Genomic DNA, 26,863 nt, shown 5'->3' with positions numbered 1-26,863 from the left:
GCAGCGGGATTCCTCTCAATAAGAGCCGGGTGTGCTGCTTGCTCGTGTGCGCCCGCCTTATTGAGAGCAATCCCGCTGCTGTGCAGAGGAGAACGAGGAGGAGAAGAGTGGTGAGGTTTTGTGCCAGCCAGCCGGCCAGGCGAGAGTGATGGTGGCTGGCTGGCTGGGGGGATCATGGCTGGTCAGGGGGGGATCTGCCAAGCCTCATGCCAGTGGAATTGGCAGCTCCCCTGCCCAACCCGTTTCCCTGGCTCCATACAAGATGCTTGGCAGAACCCCCCCCCCCATGCTCCCGTAGGACTGGGAGCTGTAGCAGAAGAATGAAAGAGACACATGTGGCTCCGGAGCCATGGTTTGCTGACCCCTGGTCTAGCTAATTCGATCAAAATGATGCAGAAGATGATTTGCTATTGAAATAGGTTACCATAAAGTACATATGATAGCTTACATGCAGTGATTTTAAACAGCACGGAATTCAGTTTTATTCCATGAAATATTCTATAGCAGAAATTGAGGTTCATCAGATGTTATTAAATTACAATTTCAAATATCCGTTACAATGGGCCACACTGCCTGGCAGGGTGGATAATAATCGCTGATTTTTTTTAAAAAAATTAAAAAATCGGATTTTTATTTTTATCATATTTATTTTAACAAAATGGTTTTGCAGTAAAAATCTATCTAAATATATTTTTCTATTTAAGATACATTAATAGTTTAGTTTATTCAGCATGAATTGGAGCTTAGTTATGTAGCATGGGGCTGTATATTCTCCAATATTTACATTTTTGGTAAACTCATTTAATGAATCCAACCTTTGCAGGCTGAGATAACAATCATGCATTGATGCATTCACACAGTTTCAGAGTAATCATGAGATACATCATAAAACAAAGTTCAGGAATATTTTTTTATCCCACTGTTTTGCAAATCTATGTACACTACAAACTGTATGATTGTTTGAAGAAAAATGCATCTGTACCAGGCTCTAAGTGTTTTAATTAAATAAAATTTTAATAGTTTTCCAACTATCGTGTTTCCCTGAAAGTAAGTCCTATTATTTTTCCCTCCAACGGGGGCATTAGGTCTTACTTTGGGGGGATGTCTTTTATTTTTTGTGACACCTGCCTCACCTTGCATTTTTTTTAATATATATATATATAATATTTTATTAATTTTCTAATTTTACAATTAAGTATTTAAAAAGCAACGTGGTGGCTGGGTTAATCAATATTTCAATAACATACTTAAATCTTTAGTAGAAATCTCTAGTTACAACATCAGATATTTTCTTTCTTTTCCCCTCAATATCTACTATCTTATATTAGGCTAAGATAGTTCTTATTATTATCAACTAAGTAAAATCATCATTATTACATGTATCAATAATTTTTAGCTTATACATATCTTAATTGTGTATACACTCAATCCTTATATACAATCTATGTCTTGTTATTTCTTTTTCCCAAACTCTAATTTCCCATCAATTTTTATGCTAGCATTTAATATTTATAATTTCCAAGCTTTAGGTAACCAAAGTTTCCCTTATCTCAACTTCTTCTTTTTTCTGTTTTCATACCAAAATCTAATATTCTAAATTCACATCTTATCTATTTGAGTATAGTCTTGTTCTAAAGTTATCTATCCATATTAAACCATCTAATTAATAATATAGTTTCCCCTTCAATAAATCAAAACCATTATTTTTTTGTTTGGGTCTAATTTTTAAAAGTTCAAATAATCCTTCTCTTTCTGGTAATAAAAGATATTAAGCAAACAGAATTCTCATATTAAGCAAACAGAATTCTTATTTTCAACTGATTTCCAAATATTTTAAATTAGGTGACCAAAATTCCCCTTATCTCATTTTTTCCCTTTTTCCCTTTTCATACCAAAGTCTATTTACACAAGTTACCTATTCATTTATAGTGATACTTTATTTTCTAAAAATTATCTATTTTCCACCATATTCAACTCTAATTAGTAATATGAAATCCCCTCTAATAAATCAAAACCCTAATTTTCTTCAGCCTTTGGCTTTTTTCCTTTGCCAAATAGCATTCCATGTCAGTCATTTAAATCATCAAATAGTTCTCCCTCTATTATTACGGTATATTATTTGAAATAAGAAAGACCATTTAGTTGCAGTTTTTTGGGAAGAACTAGCCCATTTGTATTCATTTGATTGCCTCCGTTACTCCAATTTCCCATGATTGTCCTGATAGGTTTATCTGCCATTTAATCTTCTTCCTTCTCCTCAAAATTCTTCTGATTTATATAGAAAGTCTTTTCCATTTTCAGTGTTGTCACTCCCTTTTCTGAATTTTCCGTTGGTTGGATTTGTTGGTCAGTTAAGTCCTCTGTCTTAGTGTTTGATTATTCCACTTCTGTTATTTTCTGCATTGTTAGTTCTTGGGTTGTAGTCAAAATCTGGGTTTGTATATCTAAGCTGGCATCTTGTTCCTTTATGTTGCATCTTATTTTGTCACAAGCTGAGAGAATAGTTTCATGTATTGATTTCAACACGGAAAGGATTTTTTCCTGATCTTCATCCATATTCTCTTAATAGTGTATTAAGTTGAAGACTTTAGAATCAAATGTTAAAAATAGTTCAAGCAGGCCAAATATGTTGCACAGAAGTTCTCTATTACAGCTGAGTTTCTCACAGGTGATATCTGTCAAGGTCAGAAAAGTTTTATCACTGGGCTTCAAGCCAAAACTCTTTTAGGCAATAACAAATTATAATACCATATTTCACCAGAAGATGTCACCGATGCCATTTAAAACTTTTTAAGTACAAAGTTTTTATGATAGTTTTTCAAATTTTATTTTATTTTTTTCAATTAAAACAAACATCTGCAGTAAGAATAGGAAAACTTTTAGTCCCCAAGTTTCCAAAGCATACAGATCCAGTTAGATTAAAATTGTTTTTATAATTGCTTTAATTCCCCTGGGTAGTTAGTTGCTTTTCTTGGAGGATGGGGTAGATATTCCCTTCCTTCTCTCCTCACAGGGGAAAAAAATACTTTGGGCAGCTTTTACAGGAGAAAGTACTTAAAGTCTTAAAGAGAAGATCAGATCTCACCCAGTTTCATCTGCATTGCTTTAAAGGTGCTTGATGGTAATTTTGACTTCGGCTGTCAGCAGCTAAATGACGAGCCATATTGCTATGGCCGGTCTTTCCCCCGCTGATTTGGAGGGCTGCTCTGGATCTAGCAGAAAGGCTACTGCCCTCCCGCGATCAAGCGGGAGTCCCCTCCTTGCTCATCACCCCTACAGGGTGACTTTCGACCCTTTCCAGGGTCCCCCAGTGGGATGAATTCAGATGCGGATGACGGAGTTCGCCTTCCTGTGTCTGCAGGCACCGAGATGGCAAACCAGAAGCTGCTGCAGGCCCATTTCTGTGGCCGCTCACAGCAGGAGGCCGCTTGGCACATTGCGGTGCTACCATTACGAGGTGAGGCAGGTGGGGGAGGGGGTGCAGCTGCCCCACGTGCTCCACACCCGCTTACTTCAAGGCCCCATCAGCCAGGCCATTCCTTGCTCAGCGATCTTCCCTTTCACTACCCTCCTGAGCCGGACTGCCATGCTATGGAGGATGGGTGGGGTAGGCCCAGTCCCCCTACACTGTTTCGGAGTCGGGGGAGTGACAGCAAAAGTCCCCACTGCTGCTGTACGCCACTGGAGGGGCTTTCTTTGCGCTTCACCCAACAGATTATCTGCCCGGTGGTGGCAGCCTCCTACTCCACCAACTCTGCAGCGCAAGCCTCCCCTGCCACCTCCTTCTGGTCATCCCTCCGTCACCACCACTGGAGAGAACAGGGAGGGGAGCGGCTCTGTGCAGCAATGCAGAGCAGAGAAGAACATTTGCTTGCTACCCTGCATCCCCCCGTGTGTTCTGAACCAGCCTGCTACCGGCCTTGCAATAAGGCAAACCCCTGTTCAAACAGTAGAGACTGGAGAGCGTCTGAGGCTGAAAAGCGTCTGCCAAGATTTATTACTCAAACAACAGAACAAGAAACAAAAACACTGGAACTTGAATCCTCAAACGGAAGGGTTGCTTTCAGCAACCAGCCCTTCCCCAAACACTCCTTTTATTTAGAGATCAGGGCGTGGCCTCCCTGTGCCTCCTCCCGAGGAGTCCCACAGCCTTTCTCTGTTTGTTCCGGCTCGACTGCCTCCTGCGTCGGGCGTCCTTGAACAGGGCCAGCTGTGGGTCATCATCCTCCGCACTATCGGGCTCACGCAGCTGAGAAGAGGGCCCCGGCTGGGGGCTCTGCGAAGCCTCCAAGCCATCATCAGCCGGTTCGTCTTCCACACACTCCTCCTCCCCCTCATCTGAGTCATCCGAGACATCTGAGCCGGCTGCCGGACCCACAGGCTGGCCCTGAGTCACAACACCGTGTTTCCCTTCTCCTTTCTGGAAATGGCAGCCCCATTTCCTGCTGTTCCTCCGCCCGGCGCTGCTGTAGAGTTTGGCGCACCATCGCCCAGCTCCTCTCTCTTCCCTAACCTGCCTTCCAGCTCTGGCACGTTTCTCTCCTGCTGCAAGGAAACGGAGTTTGTGGGACTAAAAAAATGTTCAATCAGACCTTCCAACTTCTTGCAAGATCTTTTTTTTTTATGGAGGACTGGTGGAGGGAGGCGGCAGGAGAGACTGGCGCTGCCCGGTCACTGGTGGAGTAGGAGGTGGCAACTACCCCCAGGAAGATGATCTGTTGGGCGAAGTGCAAAGAAAGCCCCCCCCAGTGGCACACAGCGGCAGCAGAGCCTTTCGCCATCACTCCCCCCTGGCTCCAAAATAGCAGAAGGGGACGGCCTATCCTGCCTATCCTCCATAGCATGGTAGTCGGGAGGGGAGTGAAAGGGAAGGCTGCCGAGCAAGGAATGGCCTGGCGGGGTGGGTCCTGTAGTAAGCGGGTGCGGGGTGTGTGGGGCAGCTCCACCCCCTCCCACACTTGCCTTGCCTCATTGTGGCACGACACATGCTCTCCTGTCCCATTGTGGCAGTGAAGTGGAACGGATTGGACAGGGTCCTAACTAGGGTTTATTTTGGGGGTAGGGCGTATATTAGGCCCAACCCCCAAAATCAGGATAGGTCTTATTTTCAGGAAGATCTAATTTTTGGGGAAACACGGTATGTGTGATTAACCTATTAACCTAAAATCGGTTCTGATATTGCTGTTTTACTAACATGATAGCTTATTATTCTAAATAGGAAACCTTCATTTTGTTTGCAAATAATAATATTAAAGATTCTAACTACTAGCAAGAATAAGTCCTTACATTTAAAGAGCACCTGTCATTTCAGATCCATCATGGCAGCACCTGTTAGTGGGCATCCACTCACCTGCTGCCTGTCATGTCCCTCACCTTGTTGTGTCACTGCCCCATCACGATCTGTCCCATTAAAGTGAATGGGACTGTCGGTGAGTCAACAGCGGGTCAGAGGAGCCACCGCTGCGGGACAGAGATGACAGTTGCTCTTTAAAAATTATGATTTAAATCGAGTTGATTTAAATCAAGCCTTTTAGTAGTGATTTAAACCATGATGCTACCTGCACTGCTAGATATAGCATTGAAGTGCGATATATATAGGTTTGAGGGCTTGTGTGTTGTTTTCTGAATGTTTCTGTACCAGGCTAGGTAACATCTTCAGCAGAGTTTAGGGGATGCCAGTGTCAGTGTCCTTCTGTTTATAAGGGCTTCAGGTGTGGGTGTGTCAGATGAGGGTCTTGTGATGGGTCAGATGTGAATCAGCAGTGAGTCTTGTGATGGAGAGGTTACGTCAGATCAGGTTCATTGGGAGATGAACCTCTGGTGTGGGGGGGCCTTACATCACAAGACTCACACCTGACCCATCACAAGACCCATCACAAATCCTCACCTGATACACCCACACCTGAAGCCCTTATAAACAGAAGAACACTGACACTGACATCCCCTAAACTCTGCTGAAGATGTTACCTAGCTTGGTATAATGAAATGTTTAGAAACCAACCCACAAGCTCGGAGAACGAACCTTCACCCTCATACTACACTCGAGCTATAGATATTTGCCACTATCGCAAATATATATTGTATGCTAAAGCTCTTTACAAGAATCTGAACTACTAATGGTCAAAGTAAATTGGCGGGAGTTAAGAATCAAGGGAATTCAAGGTGGGCTGGGCTTAGATCTCTTATGGGGTGAAGGGACTTGAGACTGATGATGTGTTTGACCCCTCCCTCCGGCTCAGCCTGATCATCTCCTACAAGGGTTATGAATTCCCAACTTAGATCCTATTGGGAAGAACAGTGAAATGTAACTAGTTCTATATTTTTGAACCTTATTCAATTTTTCTGTGAGAAGGAATAGTATCCTCATACATCATCTTTTTTTTCCTACTAAGCACTAATAAGCTTCAGTATACACATATGTTCCCATGCTTTTCAGATTTGTTTTGGTTTTAATAGCTTTACATTATTAGTTTTCTATAAAAATTAAATTTTAATAATACATATCATGTAAACATTTTGAAATATGAATTAAAATGTGTTACACTGCACAGTGCAAACGTTTACGCTTTCTCTGCCTGTGATTGAGGGTTCATGAATTAAAATGTGTTACACTGCACAGTGCAAACGTTTACGCTTTCTCTGCCTGTGATTGAGGGTTCATGCTCCAATTATAATAGCAAATAGCTAAATAATACAGGGGAAGTAAATGCATTTTATATGTAACATTGTTTTGGATATTTCACATGCCATAAAAGTAAGGATCTTGAAAATTTGGTTTGTGATACAAGCATATATATGAGTGATGGAATGTTTTGTACACACTATTTTTTTGTATTTAATATTCCTGAAAATGTTCTGCCTTTTTTCCCCTCATTTTCTCAGATTAATCGAGCCCCCAGCTTTGGTACTGACCAGAAAATTGATTATGATGTGAAAAAAGGTGTCCTTTTGAATGCATTACAGCTTCTCAATGTCAGGTAAATATGCATAGGCTAGTTATTGTTTATTATGGTAATAACAAAATTGAGGCACATTTACCAAATTTTCCAAAAAAATGTTTTCATACAATTTAAGTTAAATCCTTTGACTCTTTGAGTATTTAATTCAAATATAATACAATCTTTGTCATTATTGGAAAAAAAGTAAGTTAAATCCTAGTTTGGTCCAAGTGGTCTGGCCAGATTTTTATGAAGTAATTTCTTGAGGCAGAAGAAGATTGTGTTCATGTCTTTGTTTTCCATCTGATTGGACTAAGAAGATTGCAATGAAACTGGTGCTACTGCATATCTGTGCATATTCTCTTAGAGCAGACATGTCAAACTCGCAATGTCACGTGACATCACACAACTGCATGGGATGGTTTTGCCATTGCCGGCAATGGGGTGGGCGCGGCTTCCAGATGACGCATCTGGCCCGCAGGCCAGCAATTTGACACCCCTGTCTTAGAGTGTGAAAGTGCCTGTTCTTTTTAAACAGCTTATTATAAATGAGGCCTCCGAGGATATTGTATATTCCTCTAGTCTAGCTGATGGTAGGAATTCCAATATCTTGTTTGGTACCATTTGTCCAGTGTCTTTAGGAGGAGTTAGTTGTTCAGGTATTACCAGGTGAAGCATCTGAAAACAGCACGGTCTTGCAGTTGCCAGGCGTAATATCAGGGCCTGACATTAACAACCAACTGAGGAGGATTGTTTCTGAGGAGAACCTATTTGTGATAGTTCATTGTCTGGCTGACAGAGATAGCTCCCATCTTGCTCTGTCCTGGGGAGAGTGGTTTCTCCAACTTTTCCCCCTCCATTGCAGCTTGTCGGTACCAAGCACTCATCGGCTTACCAGTGCAGGTAGATGAAAACAGAAAGGGTGTCTTGGAATAGCTGCCATGTAGGAAAAGGAAGAAAATGTGCGGCCTCTACTTCTGCAGCCATGGCAAACAGATATTTGTGCTTCTCCATCTGGGAGGTTGGTAGGTATGGGGAAAAAAGCGAGCTTGCCAGTCATTAGCAAATAAAGATAGCCCTGGACTCTAACATCATTGTGCCAGAAGAGCTGAAAACTCCACTTGGGTAGCTTTTGTTGACCCTGTCAAGTATTTTCCTTTCAGGACAAGTGATAAAAGAAAAAATTTAGCCAAGCAAAAAGCAGAAGCTCAGAAGAGACTGTACGGCCAAGGGTCAATGAAAAGGCTGTCACCTATATCTTCTGACTGGGAAAAGCAACGGCGTTCCCTCGAAAGGAGGAGAGAAGAACTGGTAATTTAAAACATCTGTGTATATATAAATGAAGGAGCCATGTTTTCTACCTTTTTCTCTAGCGGTATGTTCAGTCATTTCCACATGTTCTTGGCTTCCAGAAAGAGAGACTTGCACAAGTGCGCAGGCAGATCTCCAAAGAAGAGTATGAAAACAGGCACATGGGAAATTATAGGTAACTATGTAACCCCTAGATTCCTAATTCAAAGTATATATCTTGGATTCATTTGATTTAAAATGGAATTCACTTTGCTTGTATCGTGCTTACGTAAAGGTTCTTTCTTCTTTAATGATGAAATAGGGTAATAATTAATCTTAGGATGTGGGTGTAAGCTATTTGTTCTCAAAATAGTATTGCCAACAACATGATGAATCATGGTTATACAGTTCTCAGATATTTTATTTCCTCTGTTTAGAGAGAATTCTTTCCTGGCTAAAATGGAAGTTTAGTGTGAAATCAAAGCCATAACTAAGCCAACTTTCTTAAACAACATTTTCCCCAATCGAACTCAAATTATAAAAATAAGATCTTAACTGAGGTTTTTTTTTTGTTAAACTTCAAGACAGATTTTGAGATATGTCACTATCAGCCTACGGTTCTTTTGATGGTCTACAGAACAAAGTCTTGTCATGCATCATAAATTCCTTAAAAGTCATGATAGCTCTTTTTAAAAAAATGAGATACAAAAATGTGTTTCTTCTGAAAAAGAATCTTAAAACCCAATATGAGGAAAGATGAAAAAATGAAAACTAGTTCTAAGAGCTTTATAAAGTATTTTACTGGCCTGTAGCAGCTAGAATACCTGGGATAATCGTTGATTATCTGATTGCTCCCCAATTAAAAAGGAAAAATGCTGAAATCTAATGAAATTGCAGATAAAAGTGATTGCATGCTGTTGCATAAGATCTTATAAAATTTATAGTAAGGATAGAGGAAATTTGGGCTGTGTTAAGTTTTTACTATCTTGATTTTTAAATTCGCACTTTTTCAGCCCTTGCAGCATAATGAAAAATTGTACAAATTATCTGCTATCTGCAAAGATTGCTGATCTCTGAACTTGTTTAGACAAATCAATAAAATAAAGTTTAGAACTGGATCTTTTCATTGGTTTCCAGAATTAGATTTTCCTGATACTAACTTGTTAGCTTGAAATCAGAAAACAAAAATCATGATTAATATTTCTGATATCTTAATCTGGTAATGTATTCAATATAGTGTTTTTGGAAGCTTTTTGTTAGAACTTCTCCTTTGATTGATATAATGTTAAATATTTTTATTACTGTGTTTTGTTTAATATTTCATTCGTTTCAGAAATTTGGTTGACACTGTGTGTTTTAAGATGCCCTGGGAAAACCAGGTTTTGAAGGCTGGCATATAGCTGTAGCAATAACACTTAGACTTATATATCACTCTATAGTGCTTCACAGTACTCTCTGAGTGATTTACAATGTCAGCAAATTGCCACCAACAATCTGGGTCTTCATTTTACCGACCTTGGAAGGGTGGAAGGCTAAGTCAACCTTGAGCCTGTCAAGGTCAAACTCTAGACTGGGGGCAGATTTAGCATGCAATATTGCATTCTAACCACTGAGCCACATTTTAAAGACACATAATTAAAGTTCTGCTGTTGCTAGAAACTATAGGTCTTGGTGTGACTATAAGAAATTTAATTGACTTTCAGAATTGTTTAGGGGATTTAATTTTTCTTAATTAGTATGGGCAACTAATAGACACAGTATATTGGGAGAATTCAGCCCCGGCTCTTTTTTTTAATAGCCCTAGGAAGCCTTCCCACTTTATGCCATTGAAATCTAGTAATATTCTTACTTTATTTTTAAATATTTTGATCACAAAAGAAACAACAAAAAGTTTGAGAATGTTATTAACCCCTAGCCACAAAAGTATTATTTGTAATAACATGGGTTGAATCATCCTTAGCAATACAATTGGGAAGTAATTTCCCTCCTCCCCACATATTCTAACTCTGCCAAACGATAGCCTCAAAGTGTGCAAAATTTGTTACACTGCACGTAGCTTACTCTGTAATATGTTTTGAAACATACCATCACAGAGAAAAGTTGTATGTTTGAAAGAACTTCTTTTTCTCACACAAAGCATCCATTACATATTGCATGAGATTCCAAAGTAGTTGTAATACTTTGCATAATTATCTACAGTATGCAGCGGCTTTAATATACCCAGTGTATTCCAGAATTTGTAAATGGCAGAAGAAAAGGCAGGAATATATCCTGAAGTCTTGACACTTTTTTTTGGTGTTATCCAGCAATCCATACTAGCGAAGCTAGAAATTAATAATAAATTACAATTTGTGTGGTTGGTGGGGAACGGAGCAGTTCATTTCAACTGAATAGAAAGGAGGAAATGGGTTATAATTGATAGTTCTTGTCAGAAAGAAAGTAGTGAGTGTCTAATGCAATTTTTGTGGTTTTTGTAATGTCCTTCTCAAACTCGCTGTCCCTGTCTCTGAATTATGAATGCAATATATAATGTTTCGTGTCTCATGCAAACCTGGTTGACATTACAGTGAGTATTTGAACATTTAAGCTTATTGTTTATAGAAAGACAAGCTTTATTCCTGTTTTGCTTTTTTTTTTAGTTGTAGCGTCTCCTTTCTCCAGTGAAAATACAGTAGATTTTAAGTAGAATAAGTGTTTTCAAGTCTGTGTTTTCCATTAAATACATTACCAAGTTAATGTTCTCCCTGAAAATCTCTATGGCTTAACTCTGTGGATAAATCAATGCAATGCTGTGTGTGTGTGTGTGTGTGTGTGTCTGTCTGTCTGTCTTGAGTGTTTTGAGCACCTCATATATATGTCTTGAGTGTTTTGAGCACCTCGTTGACCCAAATATGGGCGAAATCCAAATTATGTATGTATGTATGTATGTACAGTATGTATGTATGTATGTATGTATGTATGTATGTATGTATGTCTGAAGCAACAGAAGCTATACATTTTGTTTACCGTAAGTTCATTTTAGTTAAGCATGCATACAGGATAACGGGTTGTGGAATTGTTCATCTCTCATAGATTTTTCCTTTCTTTTATTTATATTGTAGGCGTATTTACCCTCCTGACGATAAACTTCTACTTGAAAAATATGAAGGTTTGTTAGCCACAGCTTTTCAAACCTTTCTTGCTGGGAGGGCAGCTTCACTTCAACGGGAAATGAACAACCCTTTGAAAAGGATGAAGGTATCAGCAGTGCCATTATTGACTTAATGATTTCAAATAATTGATTTCCATGTAGAAGTACTAAGATGTTTAGATTCTTTTTTCTTTTCATCCAATTTATAGTACTGTCGCGCTGAGTTGTGCTTATACCGCAGTGAGATCAACGTTGTGTTTATATATATATATATTACTAATGATTCAAATGCAGCTTGATGAAAACAGTACAGTTAGCTGGTTTTGTATCATGTGCTTACTTTTAAATGTTGGTTTAAAAACTAGAATGGTTGGATCCATACAGCATATGGATTCATAAACCATGTGTTATATCTTTGCATGTTGCATCCAATTATGGTTGGTCTCCAAAAGCTTTTTCTGGCTACTCGTCTATCAGGTTTGCATATAGCACCCTGAAAGACGAAAAACAAAACCCATGTCATCTTACTACAGCATTTCCAGGGAGAAGATCTGATAGATGTCTGGTTTTGAAACCTCAAGCAGCCTTTTAAAGAAATGCTAAACTGCTTGTTCCGTTCATGCTGGATTCAAATGGCCTTTGCATGGACAGCTCTGCTGGAATTCCTATGCAGTGATCTCAGCTGTGGTTAGCTAGTATAATCTTGTTTTTTTCATTGTGGTATGTTATAACGTTCATAGATTCATAGATCAATAAACGCATAGAACTGCAGTGGCTTTAAGTACTGAGTTCAACTCCCGAGTCAGGAATCAAAACTTTTTTACCACTTAAAAAGTTTAGCTTCACGGGCACCTGTCAATAAAACCTGGCAAAATCAATTCTGTAGGAGCTGAAGAAAAAGTAATTGCCTTCGCCTCCGTAACTCCGTTTAAATAGGGATAATTTAATAAACAAAACAGACAGTAATCCTTGAACTGAGCAACTTTTGTTACTTTTATTTACTTCTCCACCTAATCACCGCCATTCACTCCACACTTCTGCCAGCAGTGGACAATCATCACAAAAGAACTCCACACTTTGTCTCTTCAACCAGGTCCTGGTAGACCTTTCTGCCTCTTCGTTTGAGTCAAACAGATGCCCACTCAGGTATTCCTTCAGTTTGGGGAAAAAGGTGGAAGTTGTACAGAACCAAGTCTGGACTCTTGTGGCGGATGAAATAAGAGGTGAGATCCAACTTTGCAATTGCCTCTTGTCGTGGCTCATGCAGTATAAGGTCCCGGGTTGTCATGTTGCAGCAAAAAATTTTTTCTTGTGCTTCCAAACTCCACATAATTGTTGTTTCAGAGGGATAGAGGTGGAAGAGATGGAAAGGACTGTCAGGAACTGGTTGAAGAGATTAAAGTGTGGAGCTCTTTTGTGACAGCTGCAACTCATGTGGACATCATTGGTAAAAGTACGTAGCGAATGGTGGTGATTATAGGAATAAGTAAATACAAATAGCCAAATAAAATGGGAAATGATCCTTGAGGTTATTAAAATAGCCCTATGTAAACTGGAGGTGGAGGCATAGTTTTTCTTTCAACCCTTGTAATTAGCTCAACAAAAATAATTGCAAGTTTCCATTGACATTGTTTTTAGGACCCAGACACTGTTAGATAAGGGGAGAAAAAGGGTAGGTTTTTTTAAGTATGCTGTGTGCATTCTGACTTTTTCACATTTATTCAAGAATGTATCTTTTCAGGAAGAAGACATATTGGATCTTCTGGAACAGTGTGAACTTGATGATGAGAAACTAATGGGAAAATCTGTCAGAACACGTGGACCAAAGGTATTTATTGAATGAAATTAAACGTTATCTATATTTTTAAATGAAGTGCACTTGGCTCATCTAAATTCTGAGCTGAATTAGGCTGTTTTTGGATCAGTTCCATGTGCCACATTCCCAAATTGAATTTCATCTGAAACAACCAGAAACTGGTTGCCGCTGTCATAAAATTTCACGAGCAATTTAACATTCTGGAAGATTACAAAATGGCATTTCATTTTGCCAAAGAGGTTACTGTGCTTTCATGTTGCTAGAAGCAGACAGAATGAGAAGGGAACCAGTTGAGTGATTGACAGCCATGACTGACAAGTCTACCTTTCAATTCCACAGTTAATCAGCAGCCCTTCGGTCATACTAGTTTGCTACATGCTGTTCCCCACTCTTTATAGTGGTTTTTCAATCATGCTTCACGCTTTAAAGTGCTTTCCTGTGGTGTTAGTGAAGTGTATATTTGCGGTTAATTTTCTGTCTTCCCATCCTGAAAATCAACGTTGATGGCACTTAATGTAAAAGGCTATAAACCACTCTTTTTACAATTTGTCAGGCTCCTTAGGAAAGGGTGCCTCTGTATTGTTGGTTATCACAGAATTAGACCACCAAACAAGTTTCTGGTTCTTCCCAAATTTGTAAAGGGGATCTCAGATCCATGGTAAAACTCCTTCTGAGGTTGGTTGGTTGCTAGCAGATGTTTCATTGTCCAACTGGATACATCAGTGTACTGATGATGTTAGCTAGTTGAGTAATGCAAAGTCTGTAAACAAACAACCAAGCTCTGAGAGCACTAAGGATTCCACAGGTCAACCTAAGCTATTCAGTATATATTCTCTTCTACTAAAACACCTTCTGTCTGAAATTTGGCAGGCTTCTCCTTATAGAAGGGGCAGTGTGATGGCATCTTTTATCTAATTCTCATAACACTAAAAAAGGTACAGGTGCTTAAAAAAACAGCATTTGAAGAAACATTTCCACTCAAACCTGCCCTCCCCAATGTATTTGTTTATATGAGTGCCCCCAAAGGGCTATTATTATTCCTACAAACATTATCCTGCTTTATTATAAAAATAATAACTTTTTATTATTATAAAAAGTTGAAAGGTTATTGCTGTTTGTGCATTTCCAGGCTACTAAGTTTGAGGCACAAAGCTTTGTTCTACAAATCTCACTTTGGAATAGCTAGCCTTCCTTGAGCGCGATTATCTCAACATGTTTCTAAAATAAGAAGAATCCTGGCTAATTAGATTAATCCAGGGTCTGTAGCATGTTCAGTTCCAGCTACATCATATGAAAAATGACTTTATAATATCTGGCACCACTCAACTTGCAACCAGGAGGTAGGTTTCCCGATAGGCTAGCTTTCAAGTGTTTTAAATTCAGGACACCTCAAAAGGGATTGTCCCTAAATGAAGGTTCAAGGAAACTAAACTGAACTTTGACCCTACAGGCCAAAGAAACATCTCAGTAAAAGCGTCCTTAAATTCTTTGTGGATTTCATACACCTTTGAGTTGAGTAAAGGTGATAACAGTTAGACGGTCACTAATGGCTTAGATCATACTGGAGGCATGATCAAGGGCTCACACATGGTCAAGGATCACAATTGCGTATGTTGTGTGCCAAAGGCCAAGCTGAAAATCCTCTTATCAAGCTACTTATTCAGTGGAACAGCCAGAAAGAGGAGTGGGACTTTTTATGTCCCTGTGCCATACTGTTTGGAGTCACATTTCTTTCCTCCCAGCAAGAAAGAAAGGTCAGGAATCGGCAAAGAAGGACCTATTAAACCTAACAGCAAAGGATTCTCCAGAACTTGAAACTAGAAGACGCAAATGGAGCAGAGGCGCTTTGGTCAAACAAATTAGGTGGATACATAATCCCATCTGCACAAAATCGGATGCCAGTTACTGTAGATAGCAGCGAAATACACTGTTTGAACGGGAAATAACCTACAAAGATGCCAGGAGCAGTCCTCAGAGACAACAGAAAAAAATTATGGAGAAAACGCCATGACAAGTACACAAAGCTGTCCTAGACCATGGGTAGGCAACCTTGGCTCTTTACTCCCAAAATTCCTGAGTCAGCAATGCTGACTCAGGAATTCTGGGAGTTGAAGTCCATGAGTCATAAAAGAGCCGAGGTTGCCTACCCCTGTCCTAGACACAGCAACCATTGCTCTTCCAACTGGAGTTTGACTCTAGGAGGACCTTCAGATTAAGAACTAGTTTTTCATAACAGACCAGAATTTATCACAGCTCATAAGATGATAGAATATTCCATCCTTGAACAAAGCTTAGAATTCCAGCTTGTATTGTAATATGGCGAAACTGAAATTGGGGACCGTAAAACTTGAAAATGCAACAGAATTTTAGGCAGAGGCAGGCAAGAATGCTGTTGTCCGAGGTTGCATTATACTTGGATAATATCAATAAAATACTAATTTCTTTTTAATGTAATAAAAGCATTCCAAAACTGCAGATTGCAAATAAGATCTTCCTTCCTTCCTTCCTTCCTTCCTTCCTTCCTTCCTTCCTTCCTTCCTTCCTTCCTTCCTTCCTTCCTTCCATCCATCCATCCATCCATCCATCCATCCAAACTGGTAGTTTGTGTCCTCTAGAGGGAATACTGTACTTTCTAACTGAAAATTCTTCATAGTCATCCACATTGATTTAATACTTTTATGCTTGCTAATATCATGCTTCTTGTAGATATTGCATATTCACAGAATGGCACATGCATGCATCATATGCATGTTACCTCTTTCATCCTCTGCCTGGAAGATTTCTTAAGGCAGTTTTGTATAATTCTGACCTGGATGCTTCTGTGTTGGGTGAAAGAGGGGACTGTAACACTTCAAATTTGATACTAAAAAGTTGGATCTTTTGGGTATTGAACCAAATTCCCCGCTCCTCCCATCTGTCACAATATTATGACCTAAATTTAGTCATCCATGGAATGATGAGAGTTGTAGACCAGAGCTAGGAAAGACTGCCATTAACCACACAGTTCCAGTCTCATAATAACAAATTGTTCCTTATGAAAACAGTTGCTAAATTTTCTGTTTCCATGACTGCCATGTGGAATTTTGTTTGTGTAACAACAGTGGCCACACTCCCGGAAAAAAATATCCAATTAATATTTTTCTGTGTTGTCTTATAGCCTGAGTTTGTACATAGGTTTAAACCAAATATATCATCTAAATCCAAGTGACCATGACCGAACAAACCCATGGTTTAACAAAATACTAGATACAGTGTTCTTTAATACCTATCAGGAAATTTATATCTACTCTCATCAGAAAGAAAATCTAGTTCATCAGAAAAAAATGAATCTAGTATCAGATCCCTCAAATATCTCCAATATTTATTTGGGTAGAGTTTGGACAGAGCATAACTATGGTGGACAGGAAGATGAGTTTAAAGGCCCCTTGTATGGGAGATGGAAACTAGCAAATGAGGTGACCCAGTGTCCTAAATCTCACAGCTCCACCAGTTTCACTAAGGGCAAGGGATAATGAGGGTTGCAGTCCAAAATCTCTGGACATCTGAGTGTCTACATGTGTCTCCCCACTTGCCCCTCCTATGAGATACATAGAAATTCACAGTCGCTGCTTGCTTAACCCATTATATGACAGTAACTATTGATTCACAGCAATCCTCTCAGTGCATTTAGTCCCACTGGGAAAAAAAGGGGGCATTTAAATACCTTAACTATGAGTTGCCTTGTAGCCCTTTGAGATGTTAGTTTAAGGCAACCCTGTGGAATACAAAGGATTGCAGAGTATATATCCTAATCCTCTTCTGTATGTGTGGCACAGCATTGGAAGATGAATTAGGCACTTTGTGTCAAGTGACCTACTTTTCATGTAGCTTTTTATTGGCCTCTGTTCTGATAATTCCTAACCCCCAGCTGGTTAAAAAGATTAACCGTCTCAGCTGAGGAGGCTATTGCAGGCAGATTGCAACCTATGGTACTTTCCACTGCCCCCTGTATGAAAGGATACCTAAGTGACTTTGTCTATTGCTCTGGCTGTTTTTCTGACTGTTGTGCATGCTTTTCTTTTTCCCTTTCCCCTTTCCCCATTCCTAAAGTAAATGAAATATCCCATATGCAGATGGATTACAGTGAGATTTACTGAGCAAATTCTGTTTCTGTTGCATAGGGATTGATGCCCCAACTATGGAATATTGTTTTTGGTTTGTGTTCTAACTAGATCCAAATCTGTATTGTAGTGGCTTGTGCTGGATCCTTACACTAATGAACATGAATCAGGAGTAAAAATAAAATAAAGCTTTGTGGCCGGTTTGGGAACTATATAATTGCCTTTGGAAATAGTTGTAGTGAACTCTCTTTTCTTTCACCACTATTTGCCACAGGTTTAAAAAGGAGTCTATTTGAACAGATGGGGTCCTTGATTATGACTTATTAGTTGTTTTGTGTTCATTGTATTTTGTTTCTTTGTTCTTAAATGTCTCACAATTTGTAAGCCACCCAGAGTTGCTAGGAGTTGGGCAGCATATTAATTTAATAAATTATTATAAGCAAAACTTCTCATTCTATTTTTTTCTGTTGTTCATATTAGCTTAACTCTCCAAGTGCTTCAGTGCATTTTAAAAAGAATATATCACTGCTACACTTGATGGGGCAAGCAGTCATTGTAAGCACTGGGTCTAGTGCTTATCTCTGTTGATAAATATGGTAGAAAAAGTTGGAATAATCAACTGGGATTGAAGTAGCTGCCAGATCAAAGGCAAACAGTTGTGGCATTTTATATTAGGGTTTTATTGTATGTATGTATGTATGTATGTATGTATGTATGTATGTATGTATAAAATAAGGGACGTGGTGGCTCAGTGGGTTAGGACGCTGAGCTTGTCGATCAGAAGGTCAGCAGTTTGGCGGGTCGAATCCCGAGTGCCACGTAACAGAGTGAGCGCCTGTTACTCATCCCAGCTTCTGCCAACCTAGCAGTTCGAAAGCACGTAAAAATGCAAGTAGAAAAATAGGGACCACTATGGTGGGAAGGTAACAGCGTTCTGTGTGCCTTTGGCGTCTAGTCATGCCGGCCACATGACCACGGAGACGTCCTCGGACAAGCGCTGGCTCTTCGGCTTTGAAACGGAGATGAGCACCGGCCCCTAGAGTCGGAAACGACTAGCACATGTGTGTGGGGGAACCTTTACCTTTACCTTTATGTATAAAATATCAAATCTTAGATAACTTCCCCCCCCTCCAATTAATTTCTTGTATTGGGAGGAGTCATATAATTGCTTTATTTCCAGGTAAAATTGCTTGTTGCTTAAATATATACCGTAGTTAGCTTTTTTGATATAAGCAAAGATGGGAAAGCTTGATCTAATATGAAAATCTGTGTCTATGATTTTAACATTTGGCTGTGCTAATTCCACAAATAAATGTGCAAATCTGCATTGATAGGGGATCCAACGAAGTGAATTTCTTTTTTGTTTTGTGAGAGAATACAGTCTTTGTATGTTGAATTTGTAGTTTTTCCAATTATTAAGTAAATCCCCAGAGTATAATAACAATTTTCTCCATATTCCTTTGCTGCGTTAGTCAAAGTAGACAGTACTGATAGCTTTGTCTAGGTATAAAATAGCCTGGTATATTTTAATGACCCTTCTCCTCTGACACTAATTTATAGCTATTTTCTTTAGTGAATGGCCCGTGGCATGGAAATTATTTTATGATGGCATTTATTTTCTATTAGCATTGTTGCCATCTAACATAGCAATGAGTCATGAGATTCCAGTGTGATCTATCTGATGTCTCCTTGTGTTACTGATGAACTAGGAATGTATTGGAAAGTAGGAGGGAATTTTGTAATGACAAATATGTTGTGGGTGATCTCTGATAGGAAGTCTGTCAGAAGATTCACTTTGAAAGTTGAGAAGTTCTCAACGTTCAGAAACCCTGTATAGTTTTAAATTAAAATATTAGCTTTTTTACTGAGTATCTTGAAAAATTCCAATACATTAGCATAAGGAATATTGAAAGTTGGCTTCCCTGTGTTTGAGAAAACACCCTGAATCATTTATATATACAAATACATATACATGTGTGCTCCTTTAATTAGTTGTCTCCAAAATGCTCAAGATGGGTAGGTTTTTAAAATAAGAATATTGAGCAGTGCTGTTTTCCTTGAGAGAAATTTCAAGCACTTTCTTAAGAGTTGTACACCACAGGGAATTTCAGAGAGCATAGCGTTTGTTTCCTGAAATCCCTTCTCCTGGACTCTTAAAGGCCTAGGATCCTTTTTCTGTTTTGCATCTGACCATCTTGCACACAGATCTTGGGAATTTCAAGGTGTCTAAATTAGGTTTAATGGTGCTGCTTTATGATCAGGCTTCTCCAAAGTGTTCCTTCAGATACTTTGAATTTCAAGTCTCAGAATTCACTTTTATTCTAGGAGTTGGTTTTAATATGCCTTTTGAGGTTCCAAACTGTGGATGCAAAAGATTGTAACTCTCTTTTACTTACCAAAGTAGTGTGTCTTGGAATGTTATAAAAAGTTAGCTCAGATTGACACATAATAATTCTCTCTCTCTCTCTCCCCCCCCCTCTCTCTCTCTCTCACACACACACACACACCATATTTGACTCTAGTATGCAAACCGTATTGCAGTCAGCTGAACAGATCTAAGCTCTTATATTTTGCATTAAAATTCCTCGCAGATTCCAAATCAGGTTGAATTGATAAAAATGAAGGCTGAGCAGAAGCTTGTTAGTCTCTTCCTCTTTTCTCTTGCAGCCTCTGTATTCGATGCCAGAAAGTGCACAATTCATGAAAAAGAACAAGGACAGCAGTGGCAGTAGCCCTGAAAGCAGCAGTGACATATCTGAATGGGAAGAGGAAGCTGAGAAAGAAGATGAAAATAGAAAGAAAGAGAAAAATGTCTCCTTTGATCTTGAAGATAGAAAATTAATAGAGCAATCCAGTAAGTTATAGGAGGGGAATTGATTAATTTTTACATTAAAATACTTTTTTTAAAAAAAGGAGATTCCCTGGTCATTTAATTTTGTAAGACTCCTCGATTAAGAATGTTTTCTAAATGTGCAAACATAAGTGATATCTTGAAATACTTCAGAAATGATATAATACATGTTTTCTTGTTATGGGGAGGCAGAAAAAATGTATTATAAGAATTAAAGCACATTTATTTATTTAAAAAAACCCAGTCCTCCCCCATATGCCTGTTGATGGTTTTTCTCCCATAGTCCTCATAATTTAACAGCAAGGAGACCATAACTACAATCCAACACAATTGGCTATATTGGCTGGGATTGCTATGAGTTAGTTCAGCATCCTTAGTCTGAATTGAACAAATAAATCAGGCAATTGGACTAACAAATTTGGTGGAGTAATAATATTTGATAATGAGCAAAGCGCAGGAAGAGAGAATCTAAATGAAGCTCTGAGGGCACTGAAGTCTGTAGTCTACATGGCATAATAGAAAAGCTCCATTGATTATAATTCAAGATATTTTGAATTACACCATTACCACCCACAATTAACTAAGGGAAGATTTTGAAAGAGATTGTGGTTTTGTTATTAGGTCTCTTGATAGCTTTCAAAAGTGTTGGCACCTGTGGGTACTCTGTGTGCACGGTGGTGATACAAAGGATCTCTCTTTATTGAATTTAATTTTGTTTGTGTGTATGTGTTTATAGTATATTTTAAGCCTATTTAATGTCTTATACAACAGTGTTGAAATTAAATTTAGGAGTCAATACTAATGAAGTTTAGCAGCAATGGTCAGAAGTAGCGTGACAGAAATAGGGAAGCAATTAAGGGAAGGCATATGCCTTTTGAGGCCTGATTGCCTATCTCTGCAATAGAATAATATGTTCTGAAAAAAAAGATCAAAATCAAAATCCCGTCAAAGAAAATAAGACATTAATTTAAACTCTTCCAGATACATTTGGAGCCACTGAACTTTATGAATTATTTTCATACTATATGTCTTAGGTCCTGTTAGAATATATTAGGAATCAAATTTTCTTTATGGGAATACAAGTAATATCCCCATAATTGTGGGAACAAATAGTGATGGAGTGTAGATTGATAATGCAGCATCCGTGGGAAAGAGACATGCTGCAAGAGCATGGCCTACAGTAATATTGCTCAGTATAATCTGATATAGATTATTATTTTTTTGTTAAGAAAAAAAATGGGATGGGCGAAAGTTAACAGGAGTGACACTCAGTATTTATCTGATATATTTTATGTTTCCATAAGACTTGATGGGATGGGAGAAATGAACCATTTTATACTTCTGCTAGGCTAAAGAGATGGGAATGAATCAGGTGAGTATAGAGGAAAGTAAATTCTCTTAATCTTACTTCTTTCGTTGTTTCCCCAGCAGTTTTGCATACGTGCCTGGTAAAGTCCGGGGTATTGTAAAATAAAGCACAGGGAAGATATTTAAAGGCCACTTGCAACATTGGGTTGAAAAGTCAAAAAAAATCCACACAAAATGGGCATTCACAGGAAGAACAAGAATTCAGTATATATCCTGAACAGATGCATGCAAGTTTGGAGGTTGTTATGTTTTTTTTTTTGCTCTGCAATTGTTATTTGGGAAAGGAATTGAGTTTTTTGTATTCATTTCCAGGCAGAATGCACTGGAAGCAGCCTCTTAAAAAAGTCCCATCTTATGTGTCTTCCACCTCCTCGACTAGTCCTATCAGGCGTTCTGTAAGCTGCCCACGATCCATTTCAGCTTTGACTATGCAAATACAAGCTGACAAACGCCCTTTCACAGCCAAACCAGCAATGCATCTCTCTCGGTCATCACTTGCCAGTAGATCACACTCTTTAAATAGAGGTTCATCTGCTATCAAAATGTCCCACACTGCCAACCAAGGTTCTGTACATTCATCTGGGGTAAGTTAGCAAAGTACGCCTATTTTGTAATAGCAAATATTAATGAAGTATTTGGGTGAGTGGGGGAAGGTGAAGAGCAATAAGATTAATGTTTTCCATTCATTTTGCTATCCAAACCATTTTTTTTTAAAAAAAAGTTACAATGAGAAATTTAACTAGTTGCACTTGTGGTCAGGGGAAATAAAAGTGGCATAGGCATTGTATTCTACACAACCACCTTGTTCTAAATGAAAGTTTGGCTTCAAATGGGAAAATGAAAAAGTTTTATAGGAACTATAATTTGGATAATCAGAAGATTTGGAATCATTAGGGAAAAAAATAAAAGCTAGAGGGAAGTTTTTGCAGAAACTCCTGGGGGTGGGAATTGGTGTACCTATTTTTATCAGATGAGTAAGGATTATTTGGCTTAGTTTTCTTTAGTTTTTCTTTTACATGTGTATATTTTAAAAAGAATTCTTACTGTTCATTGTGATAATTCTTGGCAATAACCACCAGTGATACTCCATCACTGGAGGTTTTTAAGAAGAGATTGGACAGCCACTTTTCTGGAATGGTATAGGGCAGACATGTCAAACACAAGGCCCGGGGGGTGGATCCGGCCCGCAAAGTGGTTTCATGCGGCCTGCTAAGCCATCCTGGAAACAGTGAGGGAACGGCCCCTACTTCCTTGGCCCTGGCCCAGAGACCCTCCTTCTGCCAGAGACCCTCAGATCTGTCCCACTCCTGCCCAGGCCCTCATAGGCACCCTTGATGCGGACGATGTAGAGCTGGCCACGCCCACCCAGTAGGCCATACGCACTCTAGCCACACCCACCCAGTAGGCCACGCCCACCCTGGCCATACCCACCCGGCCCCTTGAGGGCAACTGCAATGCTGATGCGGCCCTCAATGAAATTGAGTTTGACACCCCTGGTATAGGGTCTCCTGCTTGAGCATGGGGTTGGGCTAGAAGACTTCCCAGATCCCTTCCAACTCTTTGTTATTTTGTTACTATATAATAATATGTTTTCCTAGAAAACAGAGATTTTTTTTTTTTAATCGGATGTTCATTTTTTGGAAACAAACATGAGAAATCCGCCTAAAATAACTTCTCTAGAACTCTGATGGTAGTATTAAATAAAGTCCACTTGTAAAATGGCATAGAAACTATTTGTGGAAAATGCACCTGAAAAAGAAAATATTATTAGATTCCTAGACTCATAATATTGGAAGGAAACATGGTGGTCTTATAGTTCTGAGGGCCTGAATCTTCAGAATACCGCAGACCAGACAAATGTTTGAAACCCTTCAGTGAAGGAATGGCCATGACAGTAGGACCCCAGGCTATTCTGCTAGTTAAATGCTCTAACAATTAGGAAATTCCTCCTTATATTGAATGTACTGGATCTCCCTCTATAAAGCTTCAACCAGCTTAAAACCATTGCCTTTGGTCCTGTCCTTGGAAGCTATAAAGAATAAATCCATACTGTCTTCTCTATAAGATACCTTTGAGGATATGAGGACTGGTATCCTATCTTACCGCAGTCTTTTCTTCTTCAGGCTCAATTTATCCTGAACTATCCTTTAACTATTCATCATAGGATTTAAATTCCAGGGGATTCCAGCATTTGTTTTTGCACTTTCAATTTCTCAGCCTCCTCCTTGTATTGTGGCAATCAGTATTGGTTACAGTATTCTAGATGCATTCTCACCATTGGAGCATGAAAACAGAGTTATCACTTCTTATTTTTGAGTTATCTTTTTAGTATTTACATGGTATGTTAGGTTTAGTTATGGATTATTCCTTCCATGTGAGCCACTGTGTTTTTTTTCTTATTGTGTTTATTCCTGTTTTTTATTCTTCACACAACAACAACAATAATTTTTTTTAAAGTAGCTGGAGTTAGATAAAATTTCTAAAAACCTGCTTCTGGAAAATTTGTATTATTTCAGGAATATTGCCAGGGAATCACATTAAAAGTTATAAACATGTGAAATTACATATAAATATTCTAGTTGTTAAGAAAACTTGCAAAGTAAAATTGTATTTTTAAAAATAGATCTTAAAAATATTTAAAATGATGGACTGGAATGCTGCCCCGTTAACTTGAAGAATCAGTTGAATTGAATTTATAATGATCCACATATTTCTACTGTACAGGTGAGGCGGTCCATGGCAAAGAGCTAAATAGCTTCTTTCTTAAGTGAAGAAAGCTGTAAGGCTTCTACAAGCATCATTGACTGGAAAACCTTTAGGGAGGAGTTTCATGCAAACTTCTTTGCTACTGCAAGTGATGGGGAGCTTTTCCATTTTAAACACCATAGGAGAAAAAATATCCTGAAAGAGCCTTTATTGAGATTTTAAAAAAATTAATTTGTTCCTCCAAATTTAATTTTTCTGGGAAATTCTTCAGCTCCTCAATATTTCTTTCCCCCCATTTAAGATTACATTTAAGATTTGGACTGCAAAATGTAGATGATGTCGGTATACACACAGACACACACAGACACAGACACAAACAGACACACACACACACACACAAACACACATATATATAATTCAAAGTCTGCTGCTATCTTGTGGTTGTTTGAATTTTTGCACACTAGAATTGGTGAGTTTGCCACCTGCCCCAGATGCTCCTAATGGTGATTTGCTGAAATAGGTTGTACATATTATATTACTTCTTTACAAGTAAGCATAGGGTCTTGTATTCAGCCATCCAGATAAATGGAAATGTTTTTAAAATGTAGAAAAAATATTTATTTAGCACAGCATCTATGATTTGAATTCAGCTATGAGAAATTGACAGTGTATTATTTACATTTATTCATTGCTAACTCTTAGCACTTTAAATCAGTTACATTATCCATTGCTACAAAATGGAATCCATGATTATGTACGGTTCATTAATACTTTCAACCTATTTCTGTTCTAATAATTATAAAGGTACACCATATATTTAAATAGCACTTTATTCCATAATTCATAGAGCCTTATGCCACGCAGGAATCATGCTGATACAGTAGGTCTTCGTTTTCTTCTCTTACCCTCTTTCTACCTGTCAGATCATGCTCTGGAGGGTTCCCAAACACATTAGAGAAAATTTGCACAGAGGGAGGAATTTGCCAGGAAAAGAAGCTATCCATTTACTTTAAAAACCTCTGATGAATTCAGGAAGGCCAGCAAGGAGAGAAATAGCTATGTGAGACTAGCCCATGGGCAAAATCCTTTATGCTCATGAGTATCACAAAATACCCTTAGTGGTACAATCAAACAATTCTGGTCTTCTTTCCTTTAGGGAAATAAGGATTATGGGCAAAAGAAATGCCTTAAGCCTTTAAAACTATTTGCAGTTTGCTCACTCCACTCGTACCCAAATCTTTGGTCTTGCCCTTGTTCCAAGGAGCCCTTGGGAGACCAAAAATATTTTTTATGAAGCATGCAGCATATAGTCACAAGAAAGGGGCTCATTCCTACTTTATACAGGTAAACCCTGACTTACGACCACTATTGAGTCCAAATTTTCTGTTGCTAAGTAAGACAGTGGTTAAATGAATTTTGCCCCATTTTACGATCCTTTTTGCCATGGTTGTTAAGGGAATCACTGCAGTTGTTAAGTTAGTAACATGGTAATTGAATCTGGCTTCCCCGTTGACTTTGCTTGTCAGAAGTTTGCGAAAAGTGATCACATGACCCTGAGACACTGCAACCGTCATAAATATGGACCAATTGCCAAGCATCTGAATTTTGATCATGTGTGATCATGTGACCAAATGCTGGAATGCTGCAATGGTTCTAAGTGTAAAAAATGGTCAAAAGTCGTGTTTTTAGTGCTGTTGTAACTTCAAACGATCACTAAATGAATGGTTGTAAGTCAAGGACTACCTATACCAGCCCAGGAGACTATTTTGAAAGAACCATAAAAACAAGATAAATATAGCTTCTTGGCCTATTAATTTTCTTCTTGACTGTATAAGAGTGCTGTTGCCTTCTTTATTAAGTAATCCACATTTATAAAATAAACTCCATAAGAATATATGGACGGCGTGTATGGGTAGGCGGGTCAAACTGGCTTCCATGCCTGCGATACCTCCACGAGATCATAAATTAAAGTATGCTATTGTATTTATTTACATTGTATGAATAGTGTTGTTGTCAAGGAAGGTATTATCTAGATACTGTGTTTCCCCGAAAATAAGACTGGGTTGTATTTTTTTTTGTTTTGCCTCCAAAAGAGGCCCCAGGTCTTATTTTCGGGGGATGTCTTGTATACTCAAATCTGGCACTGACAGCCCAGCCCAGCAGGTCCACTTCTTCTGGGGCCGAAGGAGCAGCTTTATTCTGCAGCTGCGTGCCGGCCTGCATTTTGCAGTCAGGCCTTTCTGGAACGCCTATGTAGCTGAATACCGAGCTATGAATTCAATCCATAGCTCGGTCTTCGGCTGCAGACGTCTTGCCGAACCGAGCTATGGATTGAATCCATAGCTCAGTTCTCAGCTGCAGTGGCCTTCCGGAAACGCCTGTGACAGAAATGCAGGCCTGGCTGCAGAAGACGCCGCAGAAGAGGGCTGGCTGCAAGGCAAGTGGGTGTGGGGCACGTGGGGCAGATCCACACCCCTATCCCCACCCTAGCTTGATTTTTAAGTATGTGCCTTGCCCCAAAACTAGGGCTTATTTTGGGGGTAGGGCTTATATTAGGCCCACAAAACTAGGGCTTATTTTTGGGGTAGGGCTTACTTTCGGGGAAACATGGTATATTAAAGAGCAAGCTGTTAATTCAATTTTATATGGAAAGAACTGACAATT

At 38.9% G+C, this 26,863-nt stretch overlaps 1 protein-coding gene across 1 annotated transcript in view; it reads left to right on the top strand.

Moving 5' to 3' along the window:
* The window catches only part of TTLL7 (tubulin tyrosine ligase like 7), a 68,089-nt gene that overhangs the window by 16,330 nt on the left and 24,896 nt on the right, over positions 1–26,863 (top strand). Inside the window, exons 9-15 of the mRNA XM_081322809.1 lie at positions 6,883–6,977; positions 8,102–8,249; positions 8,351–8,424; positions 11,330–11,465; positions 13,100–13,186; positions 19,942–20,128; positions 21,806–22,077. Coding sequence (XP_081178935.1) covers positions 6,883–6,977; positions 8,102–8,249; positions 8,351–8,424; positions 11,330–11,465; positions 13,100–13,186; positions 19,942–20,128; positions 21,806–22,077 — 999 coding nt within the window. The remainder of the gene's footprint in view (positions 1–6,882; positions 6,978–8,101; positions 8,250–8,350; positions 8,425–11,329; positions 11,466–13,099; positions 13,187–19,941; positions 20,129–21,805; positions 22,078–26,863) is intronic.

The sequence above is a fragment of the Vipera berus genome (genome assembly GCF_964194415.1).
Source record: "Vipera berus genome assembly, chromosome: 3".
Classification (NCBI taxonomy): Eukaryota; Metazoa; Chordata; class Lepidosauria; order Squamata; family Viperidae; genus Vipera; species Vipera berus.
The sequence above is the reverse complement of the archived record's forward strand: the minus strand, read 5'-3'. Positions and strand labels throughout refer to the sequence as shown.